Source organism: Histoplasma capsulatum (assembly GCF_000150115.1).
Source record: "Histoplasma capsulatum G186AR genomic scaffold supercont2.6, whole genome shotgun sequence".
In the NCBI taxonomy this organism is placed as follows: domain Eukaryota; kingdom Fungi; phylum Ascomycota; class Eurotiomycetes; order Onygenales; family Ajellomycetaceae; genus Histoplasma; species Histoplasma capsulatum.
In genome coordinates, this window is record NW_025544806.1 from 391992 (window position 1) to 412554 (window position 20563).

Genomic DNA, 20563 nt, shown 5'->3' on the forward strand with positions numbered 1-20563 from the left:
TTTCGAAGTGGAGAGGTCGAGGGTTCAAAAATAGGCAATGAGGATAGGAGGATATGAGAAAAGAAGACACAAAAAAGGGGACGCAGGAGAGTGGGATTGACGATGGTATAGGGAACCAAAAAAAAAAAAAAACAAAAAAAAAACACAAAATACAATCGACTTTATATTCGGCTCCCTTTAACGCGTCCTCTATACTTGGGCCAAACTGAGCAGAGTCCTTATGCCTAAGTGAGAGGGATTGAACTACCCATCCGAGCAAAACACGCGCGGAATAGGGGGAAGAAGAAAAGATATGAATCCGCAGGTGTCGAACAAGAAGATGAGATGCCAGATAAGGAGTGATAGAGAAGGTAAGAAAACGTAGAGGGAAATGGGCCGAAGAATGCGATTCTGTAAGGGGGACAACGGAGTGGGAGATGAGGGGGCTGGATGGGATTGTTGTTTGGTGTTGTTGTTGTAGCAGAAAAGGGAAATGAGATAGAAAAACAAAACAGAAGAATCCAAAGGGAGGAAAGGGAAAGGAGGAGGAAGGAGAGAGAAGGCACAGTACACAGTCATCATGCGGGCAGGCGGGACGCAACTGGTCCAGCAGCTGTGAAATGGATGAACAGCAAGAAGCGGCGACCATGTTGATAGATTGATACTGTCTGTTGTGTTGTTTTTGGATGCTGGATTGCCCAGGTAGATGCTGTTGGGAAGAGACACAATCAATAGAATTGGAATCACAACATCTGCTCTATTGCCCTAGTGTCGCTGAATTCACTATCACAAGAGTCAGGATGAGAGCTGTGAGGAAGAAGAGTGTTTCCAGACATTATCTGTATTCAGCTAAATAAACAAAAGTAACAAGATTTCTGGGCATTCACAAGAAAATCCAGTTCCCGAAGTTTCCAACGCTTTGTATTTAATTTCTTCCTTGTTCTGGTAACTATAGTAGAATCATTACTTTTTATTATTATATCCCAATATTAATTGTAGGGAAAGAGTGACTGAAACGGGTATCAATAAGCTGAAGCAACATCACGAGTGAAAGGTCAACGTAGTAGATGTAAGCAAGGGACGCCAAATTTCCATGGGGCTAACGAACGATAAGGTCACGCGCAAAATTATAGAGGGGGATGGGGGAACGAGGCGGAAAGAAAGGAAATAACAAAAAAACAAAACAAAAGAAACAAAAACAAAACAGCTCCTGACGCAGTACACATTGGTTTTGGAAGATGTCTGCTTCTACCATTTTTCAAACATGTTCGTAAACCTTCACAGGCTCGGTACTATGAACGACTGTGATATCATCATCGTCAAAGCTCCGCCGCACCCGTGTGCTTCCATTATTTGCATTTGCATTGTTATTGTCAGCTGCAGCAGATGTTAGTTTGCTCCGCATTTCCCAACTACCGGCTCTCTCATGTCCACGGGCAGCGGCGGAGTTAGAAGCATCAGTATTCCCCTTCCCAATGGAAACAATCACGTTTTCAGGTTTGTTCCCCTTCCAGCTCAGTAGATCGGGATCACTCGCGAGCTTATCCCCGCCCTTGAAGCCGCCAAGGTCTGGCTTGCGACGCGTGATGCTGCGATGGAGACGGAGTCCAAAAAGCCACCAGACAAGTGCGCCGGCAAGTGCCGTCACGGCCAAAGTGACCACAGCACCAATCACTCCCGCTACTGCTGGTTTCAAGGATCGCGAGCCAGAACGCAAAGTTCCTCCAAAATTAGGGACATAGGCAGGACAGAAGACGGTAGAATCACTACCACAGGCGAGGCACCATTGCGAGACACCCATCATGATATCCACCATGTCATTCTTGAAGGCCTGGTAGGGTATGCCTGGCTGAGAAGGCGCTTGGTTGAACAAGGGGTACGATATAAATGTTTCATTTGTCCCATTCCGGAAAAGGAAGCGGACCATTAGATCAGTTTGGGAAGGGTATGCCCTGGAGGAATTACCAGATTCCATACTAAAAAGCTCGAAGATCATCGAAGACCCCGGGTTGGGCAGGCTGTAGAAGTTGCTCTGTCCATTAGACGTCAATCCGGATAAGAGAGCAAAGGACATTATTGGCTCATGGCTGCCAAATGCCATCGTCAGCTTGTTGGAAGCGCCGTCTGTGCCGTAATTGGTCTCAAAAGCACTGACGATGAGCCTTGCCATAGTTTTCCCTGCTACATGGAGGATCATGCGATCTTGGGCGTCGAGCGTCCCGTTTGTGTTGACGTTGCCGTTTGCCGCGGAAACCCACTGAGAAGCGAGGAAGCGCGCATACATCACCTCCTCCATCGAAATTACTTCCCGGAAAGTCGAATTGTGGATATATTGATAGTTGAGATACTCGTAAATAGCGTATGAATTAAAAAAGCTGACGGACTCCCTGACAAACACTCCCTGTAAAGCAAGGCGATAAATTCTAGCATAGAATGAAGCACTTGCTGCATTCATCGCGAGGACCTCGTTAGTGCCTAGCCACTGCGCAAACGAAGCGACGTAGGCTTCGCAGTTGACCTGGCCCGCAAGGTAAACGCTGGTTGGGTCCCTGAAGGTCGGTGTAAGGATTGGTGGATACTGATATCCCCCGAGCGGGGATTCCAGGACGGACCCATTCACCACGTTTGCTAGTGCCGGAATCTCGGTGTTGTTTGATGAACCCGACGTAGGAGGAAAGAATCCTTGCATGAATGCCTGAGCTGAAGCAGCCATGGGATGGTCCGGCCTAGAGAGAATAAAGAGCTCATCCGACACCATCGAGAAGAGCGAAATGTTGCCTGGTATCGTCCCGGGTGGATACAGAAGTCGGACGGCTGAGCCTACCTCTACCAGTTGTTGAGCCCCTAGTGTGGTCAATGTTGGAGTGTACGGCAGCACACGGGGAGTCGAATCACCATAGGTTGTGAAGACGAAAGCCGCCCATACTTTCTCCACAGCGGCAACTTGAGCTGAGCAAAGAGGAAAGATGTAGAGGGAGAGTGCGGTGTAAAGTGAAAGGAGGTGCATGTTGAGTGCAAAGCCGTCTCCAGCAAGTCGACGTATTGTCTTGACTGTGCGAATCGTTATGGCGTATGTGAATCTATAGAGGAAAAGGTGAAGATTATAATACTATTGCCACGTATCTAGGTCTGGCATTGAAAATCATAACGCAGTGCAAATGGTATGTGCACTGGACGGACAGGTGGCTTATATTGCAGGCCATCATACTCTGGAAGAGGTCATATACAACTTTAAACATTCTGTCCTTATTATTATGACGAGCTCACCCATTCGGGGTGGGGTGGCTGATTCTATAATTGCAGCAAAATCCACCGTTGTTCCTTGGATGAACGAGGCTTTATCGTCCAAAGTTTCTGGGGGAAGGTTCCAAGGCTTAGAACTGAAGGTTTATTCAATCTACTTTTAGTTTCTGTTGTCTCGAGAGTTAGTTACTGTGGAGCCTGAAGCCGATCACATTGATTTGGTTCTGTTTATTCTCAGTATGCTAGTATATTGGCGACGGAGTAGAGTACAGATCGAAGGTCGGGGGTATTCGAATTCGGAAATTGAGACCACCACACATGCGCGGGCTCCATAGGAATGCCATTGCTGGCGCGGTGGTGGCAAACGGTCACTAACGAGGACATAATCCGTGGTTGTCGTACGGAGTAACTTGTCCATGATGTTGATGAAGTTCCAAGGTTGGTCCGAATCCTGCAAGCTAGGGCACCGCGACAAAAGCCCTAGATTACCCAAAACAGATGCATTATCCCTATTTTGGGCTAATCATTGCTGACATAACCAAGCTATTTTCTTTGCTGGAGTGCGAGGGCAATCTGATCTCCAGCTTCAATTGTGACAATGTCGATATTTCCCTTTGCCAACATCATTTAAAAAGGTATCGATGCTTTGCAGCATGCAGTTTATTGAAGGTTTGGCAGTGTTGTGATGCCTCTTTGAAGCTGGTTCGGTTGCCTGCCAGTCCTCTGTCCAAAAAAATTCCAGTCACAAGCGCCCCCAAGCCCTACTTTTGCGCCCTATCCCTAAACCCTCATTTCTTCTCCTGGAAGTCTTCCTAGGCCGATCGTGCATATATGCCGTGCCCACCATGGTCAACACTCGAGCTTCAGACAACCCAACGTACGCAAACCAGGAGAACGCCCAACAACAATTCTCTGTCCGTACGACAATAGGCAACAATGGTCGGGGCTTCCAATTCGATCCCTGTATTCCAGACTGTCAACTTTCTATTTTATCTTTGTCATGTAGCGTTAGCTCGCTGTTCATCTGATTTGAGGTACTGTGACTGAAAATTTGTGTTCTAACCACTCTTCTTCACTCTTATAGGATCGTCAAAGGTGACCCATGAACTTGAAGAGCATGATGGATCCAACAACACCTCTCCCCATGTTGCGAAGAAACGACGGACTGGGTCTGTCAGCGAGGTGGTTCCCGAATCATCCAACGTGACAGAGCAGCCGTTGCCAGACAAAGATTTGAACCAGGACGCCCAAAATGCTACAGAGCAGTCATCGATAATTTGCATGTCTCCTGTCGCCAAAGTTGAACCCAACGGAAGCCCTGATGGTAACCTTGAGAAAAAGAGCGCAAACGGATCTCCAACGGCGATTCAAGCTGCTACTACATCTACATTTGCACCGGATCAATTGGGACCGGACGTTGCGGAGGTCATTTCAAACATTATGAGTTATTCAGAGCGGGTGGAGGAACAGTATAACCTCAGCCAGCAGCTGAAAAGCTCTGGCGGAGGGTCGCAGCCCTTAGTGTTCATCAAGGCGAACTCGCAGCTGATGACCAAGAGCTTGCCGATACTAGACAATTTGGTATATGGCTACTGATTGCTGGTGAGGTTGAATTTCTCATGTGCTAACTGAACTTGCAGTCATCCCAAATTCTTACTTTGCTTGCCCAATCGTCTTACCAAGACCTGACCTCCATTGTATCTGAACCCAACTCCGAGTGCGGACAAGCTTACTCAACGATGCGATCCCTATTCAACCATACGAAAAACGTATATTCGTCTAAAGGATCTTTCCTCTCACCACGCGAGCTTAATCTCACTGAACCGAGCCAGATGGATATAATCAGAAAGGCTAATATGGCATCATTTGTATCAAGCATTTTCGGTAGCCAGGAGATTGGGTTTTCTGAGCTTGACCAACACTTCCTGGAAATATTTGTACCCGAGGGAAGTCGATTGCTGAAGGTACAAGGTGCACTCTTCTTAGAACTCAAAACCCAGGCATACATCGCAGCAATGAATTCTGGAAAACGTTCACGAACAGAAATTCTGTACGAATTGTTTCCCGATGATCTTGAAGAACGGTTGCTTTCCAGAAGACCCGGTACAAAGCAACTTGCGCCAAGTGAGACGGATTTCGTGAAACGTGTTTTCTCGCGACGCGACATCCTTCTCAACGAAGTAAACAATCCCGAAGCCGCTTCCGCACTGCCACAAAAGTATCGCTGGGAGGATTTCTTAAGGGATTTAAGTTCATATGTGAGCAAGAATTTTGAGGCTATTAGCCATCAGCAGGTTTGTCTTCATATAATTTTTATCTGCTCTTATGTATGTAAGCTGACCTGTTTTTGTTCTCCAGACCAAAAAGCCGAGTAAGGGACGGCCGTCAACAAATGGAGAGGCACAAGAAGTTCGGAGCGCCCCTCTCGAAGGTCAATTTTCTGTTATCGCCAACCCACCTGAAGTATCCCAAGTTTCCCGTAGTGCAGCGCATAGTGACCTCGTAGCAAGAGCCGCCCGCGCTGCTCAAATCGCTCTTCAAGGTCAGGGTAGAGGGACACGAAACGCTGCTAAGGCTGCTCAGCAAGGCCGACAAATTCAACCACCACCAGCAACTCAGGCTGTAGCCCAACTGCCACCTCAACAGCAGTCGCAGCCACAGCCACAGCCGCAGCCGGAGCAGCAGCAACCTCAGCTTCAACAACAGCCACAGTATCCATCAACCCAGACACCGCAGCAACAACAGGTACCCCATCCTCAACATCAGTCACCCAAGGAAGTACAGTTCGTTCAATCTCCTCAACACGCGCCAGCTCCTCCTGCGTATAGGCTTCCCCAGAGTCCCCGCTGTCCAGCTTCTCAACATTTGTTGCATCAGGCCGCTATGACAACGACATTCCCTGCGCACCCGACACATCCAGCACCGGCACCACCAGCACAAGCAGCCCAAATCACATTCCATCAAGCCCCGCTAAATTTTCAACAATATAATCCAGCCACTGCACATGCTTCAGTCACAGCAAGGGCACATGCCGCTGCTGCCAACTACGGCTACATGCCAGGAGTCCCACACTATTCTCAATCCCAGCCGACGCAAATCCTTTATGAACGAGCCAGGATGGCAACTACAGCGAAGTCCTCGCCCGCGAACCGTCGTGCGGGACTTCCGAGCCAACGTCGCCCCTGGACAACGGAGGAAGAAAATGCGCTAATGGCGGGTCTGGACAGGGTCAAGGGACCTCACTGGAGCCAAATATTAGCCATGTTTGGACCTGGTGGCACAATCAATGAAACCCTCAAGGATCGCAACCAGGTACAACTGAAAGATAAAGCACGGAATCTCAAACTGTTCTTCCTCAAGAGCGGCATTGAAGTTCCCTACTACCTAAAATTTGTCACTGGAGAACTAAAAACGCGTGCTCCCGCACAAGCTGCCAAACATGAAGCGCGGGAGCGGCAACGAAGACTTGGCGATGAAGATAAAGCCCATGTAGAGGGCATCGAAGGGATGATGGCGCTTGCTGGCGCTCACTCGGGATCAAATATGTCTCCGGAGTCTGCTCACAGTAGCATGGTTGATTCTCCTGGGCTGATGCCGCAGCAGCAGCAGCAGCAACACCCTGATGTTCAGCATGCGCAGGATCAAAGTGTGGAGCAGGCCATAATCCAAAGCTTAGAACAGGAGGTGAGACAGGATGGGATGCATCTCGAGCAACAACCGAAGAATATGCAGCACACTATGCCGCAGGGCATGGTTGATCCGTCCCTTCAACCCCAACAATGAAGAGCGAAATCACCGTTTCTTCTAAGGCACATGGACAATGCAGCATTGAATTTCATTGATTTATCAGTTTTTGTTTCTTACACTGGGCGGGATGCTCCTATTTGCGTTGGCATGGCTGGCGGATTGAATTCATTATGCTTTTATATTCGCCCTTGGTGGGTCCAATATGATCAAATACCAAAGATTGACAATCGGCGTTTTTTTCTTGGAGTGGGGGCGAGGGTCCAGCATGTGTTTTCCAGGCATGATAGGTGTTTTTGTAAACAGATGATGTGTTTAATATTTTATTGTTTGCGCGCTGTATGTTAGGAACACCGAAAAGAAAACACGAAGAATTCGTCTAAAGTGAGAACCGGAAATCAAATATTATTTCTTCTCCTGGAAATTCCATATCATCTTTTCATATAATTCCTACAGAGTTGCGGTTGCAATGGTAGAACTTTTTCCTGTTTAGCAGTGAAGCTAAAGAAAAGCTAAAGCTGTGGAACCTCACTCCAACCACCTCACCATTCACCCAACCCAATTCAATCACCCTGGAGCCAACCAACGACGGATCGATCCGTGCTACGAGAAACATATATAAAGAGCGTCGCAGCCAGTCATGGCCGATCCCCAGCCGCCGCCGTCAGACTTACAAGTACAAGCAACAGCACAATCGGCACCTCCAACAACCGCATCTGCTCCCACTACAGAAAAACCTGAGCTCTCAAACCCTCCAGATCCAGATAACAGTCCATCGACCTCCGCCATCCCCACAGACAATGCTGCCAATAGCAACACGAATATCGAAATGAACAATAGTAATAATACTAATGCTAATCCTAATAACACCTCGACGACAACTCGGCCAGATGTCACGATGAGCGGTACCAGCGAAGCCACGACGGCATCTACTATGGCTGCCAGCTATCAATCGATGACAACGTCTGCAACGACGATGACAACGATGACGGCACCAGCTGCGGCTGCGGCTGCGGCCACTGGCCCTGGCACAAGCACCACTGCGCCAACAGGAATAATTGCACCAGGAATCCCAATAGATGCTGGAGTGAATCCCGTCGCGGCTGTGCCAGTGCTGCCCCCGTCAAAGAAGGATACGAGCCTACGCGAGTTTTTGGGACAGATGGATGAATATGCACCTATTGTGAGATTCATATTTGTTCCCTTTTTTTTTTTTTTTTTTTTTTTTTTTTTTTTTTTCAATTTCCTTCTTATTTTCTCCTTCAGTACCCAGTTGCGCTGTTAAAGATTAATATTCCCTCGACTTCAAATCTACCTCGTTGGTTGCGCTGCAGGGCCTTTAGCATATCGTTCCTGCGATAATATATTCTCCTTTAGCTAACAACACCATAGATCCCCGATGCCGTAACAGCACACTACCTAACCCTCGCCGGCCTTCCGCCCCCAGGAAATGGCCCAAACCATACTCCTCCGCACCTCGCCCGCCTTCTCGCCCTCGCCACACAGAAGTTCGTCGCCGATATCGCCGCAGACGCCTACCAATACTCCCGCATCCGCAGCTCGAACACTTCCTCGAATAACCCCATGGGCGCCATAAATCTCTCCACGGGCTTGGCGCACGGGCTAGCTGCTGCTGGAGGTGCTGCCGGGGGTACTGCAGGAGTAGGCGCAAGTGGGGGAACTGCTACAGCCGGTGGTGGCGGGGGAGGCGGAGGGGAAGGGGCAAAGGGGAAGGGAAGTGGTTCAACTGGTTTGCTTTTGGGTGTTCAGAGGCCTGGGTTTGGAGGTGGGGGACAGGGCGGACAGCAGGGGCGGACGGTGTTGACGATGGAGGATCTAGGTATGGCGGTTGCGGAGTATGGGGTGAGTGTGAAGAGGGGGGAGTTTTATCGGTAAGGGTTAGACGGGTAGGTACCTTCATGAAGGAGGCCTTACTTATATGGCGTTTCTTAGTTGTTGGTTGGGGATTGCGATGGGGGATGCTTACAGGTTTTTATTACCTCTTTCCGCCCTTTTTTCTTTTTTCTTTTCCTTTTCTTTTTAAACCAGGGCCAGGAATCTGGGGTGGAGTTTCGGTTGTCGTTCCGGGTGGGAAGGAAAAGGTGTTTTCCCGACTTATTAAGCTCATATATTATCATGCTATACCATGTCATGGCATATCATATACTATGTACATTTCAGATTGATTATAAAGACTAAATGAAGCGTGGCCTTTCCGTTTTTCTTCTGGAAATTAGATACAGGATAGTTGTCTATTAAGAATCAACATTATGGAAGCTTTTTATTCCCGTAGATGTACAGAACAGGGTAATAAGCAAGATTTATTGAAATTCTAATACAGAAAATTATATATATATATACATGTACATCATAGCATAGAAATGTAATATACAGATTTCTCCCCAAATGAGTATTCAAATCCGAGACGCCCCGCTCTAATCGTTCAGGAGATAGGAAACCCCAACTGGGCAGCAACCTTAAAGAGTCCGCCCTCTCACCGCTTACAAACAGACCTCCTCGCATAGTCAGCTCTGATGATGAGGTATCCAGGTTTCTCTCGAAAGATCAGGGTTCGATATCGATATGTCATCCCTTCTCCCACCCAACATTTCACCTCTCCATCTCCATGACGAATAGAGGATTTGATGGGTAGGCAGCAACGGCGTCCGAGAACATGACGGCTGCTGATAACGTGTATCTCCTCCTCGAGCAAAGTTGCGAAACAATCATCCTGCTCCCAAGAACACAAAAGCCCCACATGAACCTAATAAATTCCAAAACGCAGCGATTCAGCTGGCTTTCCGCACACCATTCTTCCCCCCACCGCAAACTCCCTTCGAATCTAAACTATATTCTCTTAATTCTTCGAATGCTGGTATTTGAACCGCTTCCGTGTCCTAAACGAATGCATATTAAGTTCCCTGCAATTGATGTATAGGAAATAACGGCGCATAGCCATAAGAAAAGGAAGAGAAAGACAATGAAAGAAGGAAAATATATACTAATCTAAAAAAGAAGGATTTACATACTGCGAAAACTCCCCCAACTTTCTCCCCACCATCTCATCCGTAATAAAAACCTCATTATACGTCTTGCCGTTATGCACCGCAAACTTCAAGCCGACGAAATTGGGCAGGATCGTCGCGGAGCGCGCCTGAGTTTTTATCGCGGGTGTACCGGGGGATGGAGGCATGGTTTTTGGGAGCGGGAGACTATTGTTTGCGCATATTTAGCATTCAGAGCTTTGGGGGACATGATCAATTGCATTCAGGATACAGAAGATACAGAGGATACAATAAAATGAGGGGATTCTGTGTTCTTTCCGTCCTTCTTAATCGCATGCTGAAGGAGAAGGAAGTGGATTGTGGGAACGGGGGACCGGAGAAACTCACGGGACAATGTTCGGACCTGCATATGGGAGTGTTGGTTAGAGCAGTGCGATTAATGGGGTTATATTAAAGGAGTAGGAGCTCACCCTTCCATACTGATCGCTTGAACAATGCGCGTGTAGGGTACATCTTGGATCAGTCTCGTCTTGTCTTGTCCTCTTCTTTAGCTGCTAACATGCTTCAACCTTCACTGGAATTTATGCATTATCGGAAATATATTTATCCGGATAGGCCCTGACAGTATCTCATCACATGGCTGATTCGTCCATCATGTAGTAGTAGTAGAAACTTCAATCGTACAAGTGGATTGAAAGCACCGGAGCGTGTCCTAGGCTGAACCCCAGTGTGTAAATGAAGTTTCTCTATGCACTGTGTTGAGAGGAAATCACTCTGTTGGCTTCGATACGGAGTTAGGGTTACTCGCAACATCAGCTACCGGAGCGAGTGATGGGAAGGCAAGGCACCTTATGCCCATTCCACCACATAATACGAGTATCTCTTCCTACATATGGCAGACATACTCCAGACTCAAGATTGTCGATTTGGACAACGGGTGTTTCAATCGCAAGCTTTAACTGAACTCCATCCGCCTTCTTCATGACAAATTCTTTCCATTGGTGCTGTTGTGTAGGGATCAGCAGCATACTATGACTGGCTTCTCAAATATTCCAGCTCCTTGGGGACCATTATTCTACGCAGCCAGCATAGACAGATATCAAAGCGCGAGCATGACTGTTAGCTGCTCCTTTCCAGGGTTTCCCCATGCGTTCCACAGAATCAGTTGAGCAAGACCAAGATTGCCGCCATCATCTCAGCGCCTTACAGGGACTAACTACAGATCCATAAGAATATAACCATACCAGGCATGATGTTGCTTCATAAAAAAAATTGAGCTGTGAGAGAATCTGGCAAAATCCTCAATGGCCTGCTGACAGTGAGCTGTTTCGCAAATTGCTAGTCCATTTGCATGATGGCTTCACCTCACCAGGTGCGCGATTCCAACTCATTATAGCAGACATGTGTAGTTGTCCAGATCCTGGGTTCTCCACACTGATGATATCTATCGATGGTATCTGTGATCATATTGTTCAATTGCAACATAATGAATATCATGACTTCGCACTTTCGCTCCGTCCTGCTCCAGCTGCACGTTTCATGAAGCTTCTGCTATAGGGTGTTGTGCCTGAGCTTTCGAACCTTTGAAGCAATTAATGATGTCTTCATCTCTGGTATTTAGAGGTTCATTTGCCCACTCCCAGAAGGGTGGTGATAGAGGCAAGCTGCCCCTAGCAATTTATTATATCATTTTAACATGATTATAGATAATTCTATATTCATAATAAGTTATTTTTAAAACATTATTATTCTCTAATATTCTTCTAATATTTTATGTTATAATTACTAATATGCTTGATTTTTTATAAGCTTTCATCGAAAAGTATTCGAATGCTATTCGAATTGTAAAAGGCTCTATTAGGCTTCTGCAAGCTCATCCATGATGCTGACCAAGTTTCGAATGCCGAGTACTGCGTTTTCATCGGGGCCCTGCCCAGGAGTCCATTGTGCATGCGCAAAATCGATTAAGCGGATATCATGGACCTTGTGTGGTATTTCGTCCTCGTCTTCGTCTTCATCCTCGCCGCCTTCGATGTCGAAATCAATATCTCCAAGGTTGTTAGGGCTGATATCGAGTTTAATTCCGCTTTGAGTGATCGATTCTCCATCCACCTTCACATCGACGATCTGCAAGGTTGAGGACCCTTCAGGCAACTCTACATCGTATTCCGATTCCGATTCCGATTCCGATTCCAGTCGGTCGTCGGCTTTGCTATCATTATTTCCTTGTTCTTTGGTATCGGCTTCTTTGACGAGAGCTTCCTCTAACGCTTCTGGATCCCCTTCGTAGACAATCAAAACGCTGGCGGAGTACATTCTGCTTTCCTCCACCTCAAGAACTGCCTGCATCGCGCGTAAGCTTTCTGCTATTCTATTGGCAATTAATTTCGACCGATCGACTTTACCCGCCTTGGCGCCAGCGAGGAATGTCTTGAAGCCTTCCTTGACATTGTCCGCGTTGAATGAGCGGCCATACCATTTGTCATATCGTCTGTATCCATCAACGGTCTCGACCACGATTTGTTTCGATATAATGATGTCGTGAGTTTTTGTTTGCGTAGTTCCGAGCACTTTTTCTGCCTTCTCCGCATTCTCGCCAACCCATATCTTCATGCCGGCGATGCGGAATCCTAACACAGCACTCGTAGTTTCCAGTGACACCTGATCCAATTTCGCTCTCTTTGCAGGTGTAGCATCATCCGCCCAGAGCCTAGCGCCAAGTTTTACATCCAAGACGCTTGGACGCTTAAAACCTGCTGCCACGTTCTCAAGGACTATCGATACACTGCTGTTGATCTTCTTTCCCTGGGAAGGAAACCATTCTGGCTCTTTATGCGTGGCAACGGGAACCGGTACTGTAACAAGATTAGAGGTTCTACTGAGCTCCGGAGTCACGGGTGTATCGGTACTGGAGGACGAGGACACTAAAGGGTCTACGGCGGCAGTAGCCACGGAGGTCCTGGTTTCGCTTATTGGGATTTCTAGGACATCTGGAGCGGTAGCGCTAGACAAAGTTCCAATGAATCTGGGCATAAATTGCTGGAAGCCAGGATGGTGGAGGCTAGACTCGTAGAATTCAATTTCTTGGGGAGTGCAAGGTTTTGCGATCAATGACCCTGAAGGATTGCAAAGCACGCCATCACTGTGAGATACAGGAGATTTGAGTCAGTTCCCGAGTTTTCAATATGTACATAGATGTATATGTGTATATTCGTTGATATGTGAGTTTCCCCATTAAATGCATAAAGAACCTAGCCACCGGAGACAAACGGGGAGGAACGCAGTGGATGGAACGAGAATGCAGATGGAGAAAATCTTACTGTCCAGCAGCGGCGTGACCAAATGCAACGAAGGTACCTTCGTCGAGTTTCCGGGCCTTGCGATTCTCAGGCACGGAGGTGGATGGCATGATAAGACGCGATAAACCAACCCGATATCACCGGCGTCTCGATGATTATTTAAAATAAATAGGGCTAGCTTCACAGATGCTTTGGAGGGAAGGAGAGGTGGGGGAATTAAAGGAGAGAGGGGATGTCGCAGGAAGGCTGTCAACGCATTCTGGGAGAATCAACAACAAGCAGCAGAAGGCCACAAAAGGAGAGAAGAGTGTTGCAAGTCCGACAAGCAAAGAGAGGAAAAAGGAGCGGAGGAGACCTCGAGGCGGGGGTGCTGGGCTTGTAAGGAGAGGAGCAAAGGTTGCCCACACAGGAAGCGCGGGAAGCGGGTTGGCTTATTTATCATGACTCGGAGGCGCCAACTTCCCGCAGCACCAACATAAAGAAGTTACTATGCTACAACCCGTCTCGCGATTATTCTTCATCACACTGCAAGAAATGGCTATCCGCGTGGATCGATATTCTTGAAGGTTTGCAGTTAAATATTGCACAGTTAATAGAGTCGTTTGTGCGAAGATAGAGTTAAAAGAGCTAAAGTCAGACACTCAGGCATTTAATATATGCCAATAGTTACTGACTATTGCACCCGCCTCAGAATATATACTCCGCAGAGGAAATCAGACATGGTCATTTCACTTAACCCCACACAACGTACGCCTGCAACTGTCTAGGTGCTATAGCAAGCCAGGCGTGCTTTCACACTTCATCAAATGTAAACGCCATGGTATAGAAATAATTAAATCCCCTGAGGAGTGCCACACCATTAGCCAATGTACCTTTTTACATTCATTCGCTCGGCCTTTGCTTTCAACCCGGTCCCTTTTTTTCCACCATAAAATTATCGCAGCGATCTAAACATTGTCAGTGAGCAAAGTCGATCATTGAACCGTCGAGCGAAAAACCTGTGAACTCACTCAATGACTCCATGGTTGGATAGAGGCATTCAAGCTTACCAATGGATCATCCATGGTGCAAGTCTCTGTTGAAATGTTGTTCCACCGACCATGACAAGCCTATCAAGTGTCGCGAATCCTGGATTGGGCTCGCAACCTCATTGAATATGGGGACAAAGTCGTTGTGTTGAAGCTGGTACGCTAGACACTATCTCTTTACCCAAAAGAACTCAGATTGTGATCTTTTTCTTTTTCTTTTTTTCTTTTTTTTTTTTTTTTTTTGGCTCATCTTTGTTCGCGAGAGAAAAATCCAATAACCTACTTTCTGTAGATCTGGGCTGGGCACTGGCCATATCCACTAGATATATTTCTACCATAAACTCAAAAAGCACGAGAGGATACCGAAAACTCATTTTTATTTTTCACGAGGCCCCTGCGTTGGGCTGTCTCAATAGCATTGTGGAATGGCACATGGGCAGCAAAATGGTATGGGTGGATTAAACTAAATGACGATCAATCCAAGGCCTCACATAACAAGCACCAACATTTTCTGTTGATGTGCTATCATCAAAGACTTGATCTTTGAGAAGTCAGCATTAGCGAAAATGCACGCAAATTTTGCTTTGGCCTGACGATATCATGGAGAAATAAGACAGCACGCAGTCGTTAATGTGCTTGAGATATATCTCAAAATGTATCTGCCCTGTTTGTAGGTCGCAACGTAGGATGTTTTGCTTTGGCCTATTTCATGAGCGGGGTTTTCAGACTGGCATACAGCTGAATAGTATCAAAACTCACAAAACTTCTAGATTTTATCCTTGTAGAGGAAGTGGCAGCTATGAGAAATACCAAACTGTCTAAATAAAGTGGGAAAAGTTAAAATCTTAGTAGCAGTGCTAAACCCCATGTTAGCCTTCTCACTAAACATGTCCCAGATTTTTGCTGAACTGACCAACTATTATATCATCAAGGGTCCAGCTGGCTTCCTCTTGAGAGGGACACTCCGAGAATGGGGAGGTTACTGAATTTTAGGTGAGGACATAATACTAGAAACGGATGATCATCGGCTTGAGAGAGGTAGAATACTCTCACGTCCTTAATCCTGAGTGAACCGGTGATCTTTTAGATTTCTACCTCAGTATCTGGATTCCAGCAGTAAGTTGCTGCAAATTTCCATATGCATGGATTACTTCCCTTTCTGAAATGGCAATTCTTTCATTTCTTTCATTTCTAGCTTTTATTCCGTTTTCCATATGACATTGGGGCAAACTACCTACTATCCAGGAGGCAGATTCATGGATGGAGTTGTAGTTGTATATCTGCATAAATTTGTTGGGCATGCATGGGGCCATTCTGTTTATGCCATGTCTGACATTCCACTGTACTTTGCATAGCTCTGGCAAGTTGGAAAAATAATACTTCATGGGAGTATTTGCTCGAGCAAGCATGCGAGGGCAATCCATTATCCATTCTACTTTCTTCACCTCCACAAGCTCTGCGTCATCACATCCCTGCTCTGCCGTAGAGACAATCACCTGCAATCATAGTTGCTAGTTGTCTAAGCCAAGCGTTATCCTATATCTACATTTATTTCTCTCAGTTGCCTCCCGTTTACCTCCTTTTAAAAATACGGCTTGTGTATCTCGCCATGGAGATCCCAACCGCAGCACTTCCGTTCCGTGACAAACCAGCGCAGGTTGGTGCGGATGGCCAGCTGGATGTCAAAGCTGATGATGACCAGGAAATTGCCCAGATGGCTCGTTCTGGTACCGACAATAATAACGACGCAAATATGGACGAGTGTGTTGCTACGAAAAATGACGAACAGGAACCCAGTACGATTGAGGAAACAGCTGAAGCCCCAGATCCAAAGAAAAGTAAGAAGAAAAAGAGGACCAAGAAGTCGAGAGGAAAAAATAAGGTGGGTGTCACACTCTTCCGCGTTTGGAATATGTCCATGCGATGAGTAACAATACATCTTTTGGTGACATTAGGGATCAGGATTCGAGGAATATGCTGCCGATGGCCCTATCACTGTTGCTGAATATGAGGAAAACAAAAATCGTTACGATAGGTGAGATGCTCCTAAATCCCAGTGGTTAAGGCATTTCGGAATTGACAAACATGTTATTCTTATCAGGTCCCTCCCTGCCAAACAGTACGTCGTTCATTCGCAACTAGGCTAGACTGAATTTCATTACTCAAATTTCAAAACAGGCGCCTCGAGACAGCCATTCAACGGTTCCAGGCAAAAAGGAGCATGAACATTGACCGCAGAAACGTATTCACAAAATACATGTCATATGGAGGTGTAGACGTTGGGCCGAAAATGTTTGAAGGCAACGACCAACGGGATCTCATGGACATGGACTCCGAGGACATTCTGACTGCCGCAGCGCAAGCCTCAGTCCCGGAAAACCGTGTTGGTTGGGATGTGGATTTTGAAGCTGTTGCAAAAGGCTTTCTGTACGTTCAAAGCCCAACTTTGCCTTTTTTTTTGCATTTCGTTCACGTATTACCCTCCTGACAGGCTCCTCTCTCCCAGGTCGTCCGTCCTACCTCTGCACATCGGCTTAGAAACGGAAGCACTCGTCGACATGGCCACCGGGACAATCAGAAACTTTCTAAATTACATTCTCTTACACGACGTCTGTCCTGAATATACTGAGAATATCCTAGCCGCACGTGCGGTCTGCGACGTCGCCAAGGTAGAACTCTGGAAAGCCCAACAAGCGAACTGCTGGGCACCGGGAAATTTCAACATGGCCTGTTCAACCTTGTTTGGTGGACACTTCTACGGTTTCTACACCGGAGACCAGGCATGGAGCAAAGAAGCCGGTGCCGAGGGCATGGCAGACAGCGTTGCACGCAAGGTAGTCAAATTTGCGATTGCCGGGGTCGGGAGCTACGAGCAAGCTGTCCGCTTCCGCAGCCTGGCTAACGCCAATGAATTGAAAGCTACCTGTGTGAATGAAACTGGGTTTGAGGTTATCGCCATTACACCCGTGAACAATGACGTGCGGGATTTCTACAAGCAGTATGCTCCCGATCTCCAGCCGGTTGGCAAACTTCGAGCAAAGCCGTGGCGCAACCCCGGGTTGCCCGCGGAGGATCTACCCCCCAACCAAAATTATGGCGCATACCATTCACCTCCGTTTTCAGCTATTGATGAGTATGAATTTTTCGTAGAGGAGAGCATGCTGAAGTTCTGTTTCGCGGGGATGAAAGTTGAAACCTCGGTATGGGAATTGAACTGTGGTTTTCAATACTTTGATAATGTGATGGCCGTTTACTGCTCCTTTTACACCATATTGCTGAATGAGAATATGATTGGGTGGAAGGAACCGAGGGACCTTAGAAGTGATGTTATTGTACCGCATAATTCAGAAGCAGAAACACAGGTTGGTGGTGGAGATGAGGGCCAGGTAAGGGCTGAGGAAGATGACTAGTGAGTGAGCTTCTTTTTGCAAACCAACATCCCAAGCGAATGCAGTCAATATACCCCAGGCGCTTAGGAGTAAATAAATTATACCTAAAACTAGAATACTTAGGAAGAGAGACGGAATATATCCGCGTTTGAAATCAATCGAACTGGTATTTCTCAGCTATCACATCAAGGTAGCGAAATTTTCCAGCGTGCGCTGTGAAGAAAAGAGTGACTTTTTCATTAATTGCATATGCAGACCTATAGTATCTTGTTCTGAGAAACAGATTGAACGTCAGAGAGCCCAACTTTCTCAGAAGCGCAATCCCCCCAACAACAAATTCCAATGCAGTAGTAATCTTATGGCTTGAGGAGGAGCTTCCCAGTAGTCTGTCTACTCTCGAGGTCCTATTATTTTAACACTCAGTCAAAGATCCCATAAAACATAGAAGGAATGATGTAACAAAATTCTGCTTTTGTGGGACTTACGATGTGAGCCTGCGCAATTTCCTCCAAGGGATAGACCTTGTGGATCCTAACTTTCAGTTGGCCAGCCTTCAGTAGGCCAAACAGCTCTTCGGTATAATGGTCAAATTCAGCTTGCGTGTGGATATATGGGAACACTGTAGGCCGGAGCACTTTGATGTTCTTCGACGACAGAAGCCTATATCGCCTCTCAGCATTCACACTATCACACAAAAAAAGGGGTGTCAGAAATCAGACAAAGGAGCACTCACCGGATCTGCAATGGCGGTACGGGCCCGCTGGAATTTCCGAAATAAACCACTGTCCCTTTCCTCTTACAAACATTCAAACTTCCCTCCCATGTGTCCTTCCCTACGGAATCGAATACAGCATCCACCCCCTCTCCGCCAGTCACATCCATCACCTTCTCCACCCAATTTGCGCCCTCCGCACTCCTATAATCAATAACCACGTCCGCCCCAAGACCCTTCACTAACTCCACCTTCGCCGGACCCCCAGCCGTCGCAATTACTTTCGCACCAGTCATCTTGACCAACTGCGTCATCAGAAACCCCGCCCCACCCGCCGCAGCGTGGATTAGAATCCAATCCCCCTGCTTAACCGGATACGCTTCTCGGACGAATGTGAGCGTCGTAAGCCCACTTAGGAATCCCGCGACGGCATCCTCATCTGATAAACCTGCAGGGACGCGCGCCACGTTTGCCTCAGCGGGGACGGCCGTGTACTCCGCATAGCCGCCTGTATTCATCCATGCCACACGCTCACCGACAGTGAAATTTTTCGGGTTAGCGCCAGGGCCGACGGCAACGATGGTGCCGGCTGCTTCACGGCCTAGAATCTCCGGTTTGGGAGCTGTGTAAAGACCTGTGCGGAAATAGGTGTCGATGTAGTTCACGCCCGAGAGGTTGTTTTTTATCAGCACCTCCCCTTCCTTTGGGGTGGGGACGGGAAGGTCTGTTCTGTACTCGAGGACCTCGGGCCCGCCGAGTTTGGAAACAAGGACGCCCTTCTGTGTTGCTGGTATGGATGGTGCTGCGGTAGCCATGGTGCGGAGTTGATTTTGGGAGAACAATGGCAGCTGCTGGTGAGTTGGCGGAAAGCTGGGTTGGAATTGTTGTTGAAGCAGGAGGCACACTGTGGCTCGAGAATGGCGAGATGTTTTCAACGGTGTCGTCAATGCGGCGAGCTGTGCAATTGTCGCTACTCTTCGCATTTAGCTGGCTGTTCCTTCCGGGGACAACGCAATATACTTGATTCAGCGTGATGTTTAATAACTACCACGCTGCTTCAGAGAACACTTCATGTGGAGCTTCCTTCCCACTTAAGCTCAATTGATTGAACAAAACATATATGTTATTCATTCTGATAACCGCCAAGCGGTTGTATGAAACATACCTTCCGGTCTCATTTAATTCTGTCCTATTTTCAATTTGTTCTTTCGACCTTGCGGGGAAATATGACGGCATTGATAGATGGATAGCCGGCTTAGTCATTGGCTAAACCGACTCGGTGCAGTGCTTCCTTACTAAGTAGCCAGATATGATGGACCTTTTTTCACAAGCACTCCTAAGTGCAAAGTCGATATTTGCTACCGGAAATGTGAGTCTTCGTGATTCTAGATATGTTCAAAACTTGCTTTAATCCCAATATTACCTGTATTCTTCGCCGGGTTGGCATCCCCTGGCCTGTGTTTCAGGAAATGAGTCAAGTTGAAGAACTCGACCCCAGCTGAACAGTCCTGTGCTCTCACAGCCTGTTATGTCTAGCTCCTTCTCCCTTCTGAGCAGACGGGGAACGTTTAGTGTGGATATACATCATGTCCAGCGGTCATCTCCTGTTATTGATTTCTTTCTCAACTTGATCGACTTGGCACCTCAATAATCAAAGCCTTCCAGAGAGCTTTCTGCCCTCTCACCTCTCCTATCATTTCACGATTTCAGTGTTTGCACAACTCCCAGCTGTATAGTTTGCCTGTCGCTATTGAGAAGGATAAACTTTTTTCAACAATATGCGGTACGGTCGGGGAATGTACTCCATAGTCTCTTCTCCCTCAATTTTTCCCTCCAATTTTGATACTATACTCTGCTGCACAATCGATATATACCATTAAACCTGACCAATCGTCTTACATAAACCGGCTGGTTACAGTTGCTCGTTCTCTCTTTTTATTTTCCCAATGGATTCCGAAAAATTATCGTTTGTGAGACAGATATCAAAACACCTTCCACCGGAATCAATGGGCTTGGTCCAGGGGCTCATGAATGCGAACAGTGCATTCAACATCTTCTGATAGAGGTGATATGGAGCGATTTGTAGTGAAGCAAATACTGGTTCCAGTCGCTAGAGAATCTGCCTCACTTCTCTCCTTCCTTCCATTGTATGGTACATGTACGG

The 20563-nt window shown here is 47.1% G+C and overlaps 7 protein-coding genes across 7 annotated transcripts; 3 read left to right on the top strand and 4 right to left on the bottom strand.

Annotated features, from left to right (window-relative positions):
* Positions 1–1237: 1237 nt before the first annotated feature.
* On the bottom strand, positions 1238–3076 carry HCBG_04831 (uncharacterized protein; the record flags this gene model as incomplete). Its single annotated transcript, XM_045431880.1, has 1 exon — positions 1238–3076. The coding sequence occupies one exon, from the start codon at positions 2984–2986 to the stop codon at positions 1238–1240; it is 1749 nt and encodes a 582-aa protein (XP_045287092.1).
* A 1082-nt stretch (positions 3077–4158) lies between these two features.
* HCBG_04832 (telomeric DNA-binding factor trf1) lies at positions 4159–7347 on the top strand (the record flags this gene model as incomplete). The annotated part of the gene is made up of 4 exons (XM_045431881.1): positions 4159–4197; positions 4318–4803; positions 4863–5516; positions 5581–7347. 4 exons carry the CDS (start codon positions 4159–4161, stop codon positions 7003–7005), a joined length of 2604 nt encoding a protein of 867 aa, XP_045287093.1.
* Positions 7348–7606: 259 nt separating this feature from the next.
* Positions 7607–8862, top strand: HCBG_04833 (uncharacterized protein; the record flags this gene model as incomplete). The annotated part of the gene is made up of 2 exons (XM_045431882.1): positions 7607–8149; positions 8359–8862. 2 exons carry the CDS (start codon positions 7607–7609, stop codon positions 8860–8862), a joined length of 1047 nt encoding a protein of 348 aa, XP_045287094.1.
* A 714-nt stretch (positions 8863–9576) lies between these two features.
* On the bottom strand, positions 9577–10159 carry HCBG_04834 (mitochondrial ribosome small subunit component S19; the record flags this gene model as incomplete). The annotated part of the gene is made up of 2 exons (XM_045431883.1): positions 9577–9730; positions 9996–10159. 2 exons carry the CDS (start codon positions 10157–10159, stop codon positions 9577–9579), a joined length of 318 nt encoding a protein of 105 aa, XP_045287095.1.
* Positions 10160–11707: 1548 nt separating this feature from the next.
* Positions 11708–13380, bottom strand: HCBG_04835 (arginine metabolism regulation protein III; the record flags this gene model as incomplete). Its single annotated transcript, XM_045431884.1, has 2 exons — positions 11708–13113; positions 13292–13380. The coding sequence occupies 2 exons, from the start codon at positions 13378–13380 to the stop codon at positions 11829–11831; spliced, it is 1374 nt and encodes a 457-aa protein (XP_045287096.1).
* Positions 13381–15907: 2527 nt separating this feature from the next.
* HCBG_04836 (uncharacterized protein) lies at positions 15908–17708 on the top strand (the record flags this gene model as incomplete). Its single annotated transcript, XM_045431885.1, has 4 exons — positions 15908–16180; positions 16254–16333; positions 16477–16725; positions 16805–17708. 4 exons carry the CDS (start codon positions 15908–15910, stop codon positions 17706–17708), a joined length of 1506 nt encoding a protein of 501 aa, XP_045287097.1.
* A 194-nt stretch (positions 17709–17902) lies between these two features.
* Positions 17903–19214, bottom strand: HCBG_04837 (quinone oxidoreductase; the record flags this gene model as incomplete). Its single annotated transcript, XM_045431886.1, has 3 exons — positions 17903–18091; positions 18173–18347; positions 18421–19214. The coding sequence occupies 3 exons, from the start codon at positions 19212–19214 to the stop codon at positions 18044–18046; spliced, it is 1017 nt and encodes a 338-aa protein (XP_045287098.1).
* Positions 19215–20563: the final 1349 nt, after the last annotated feature.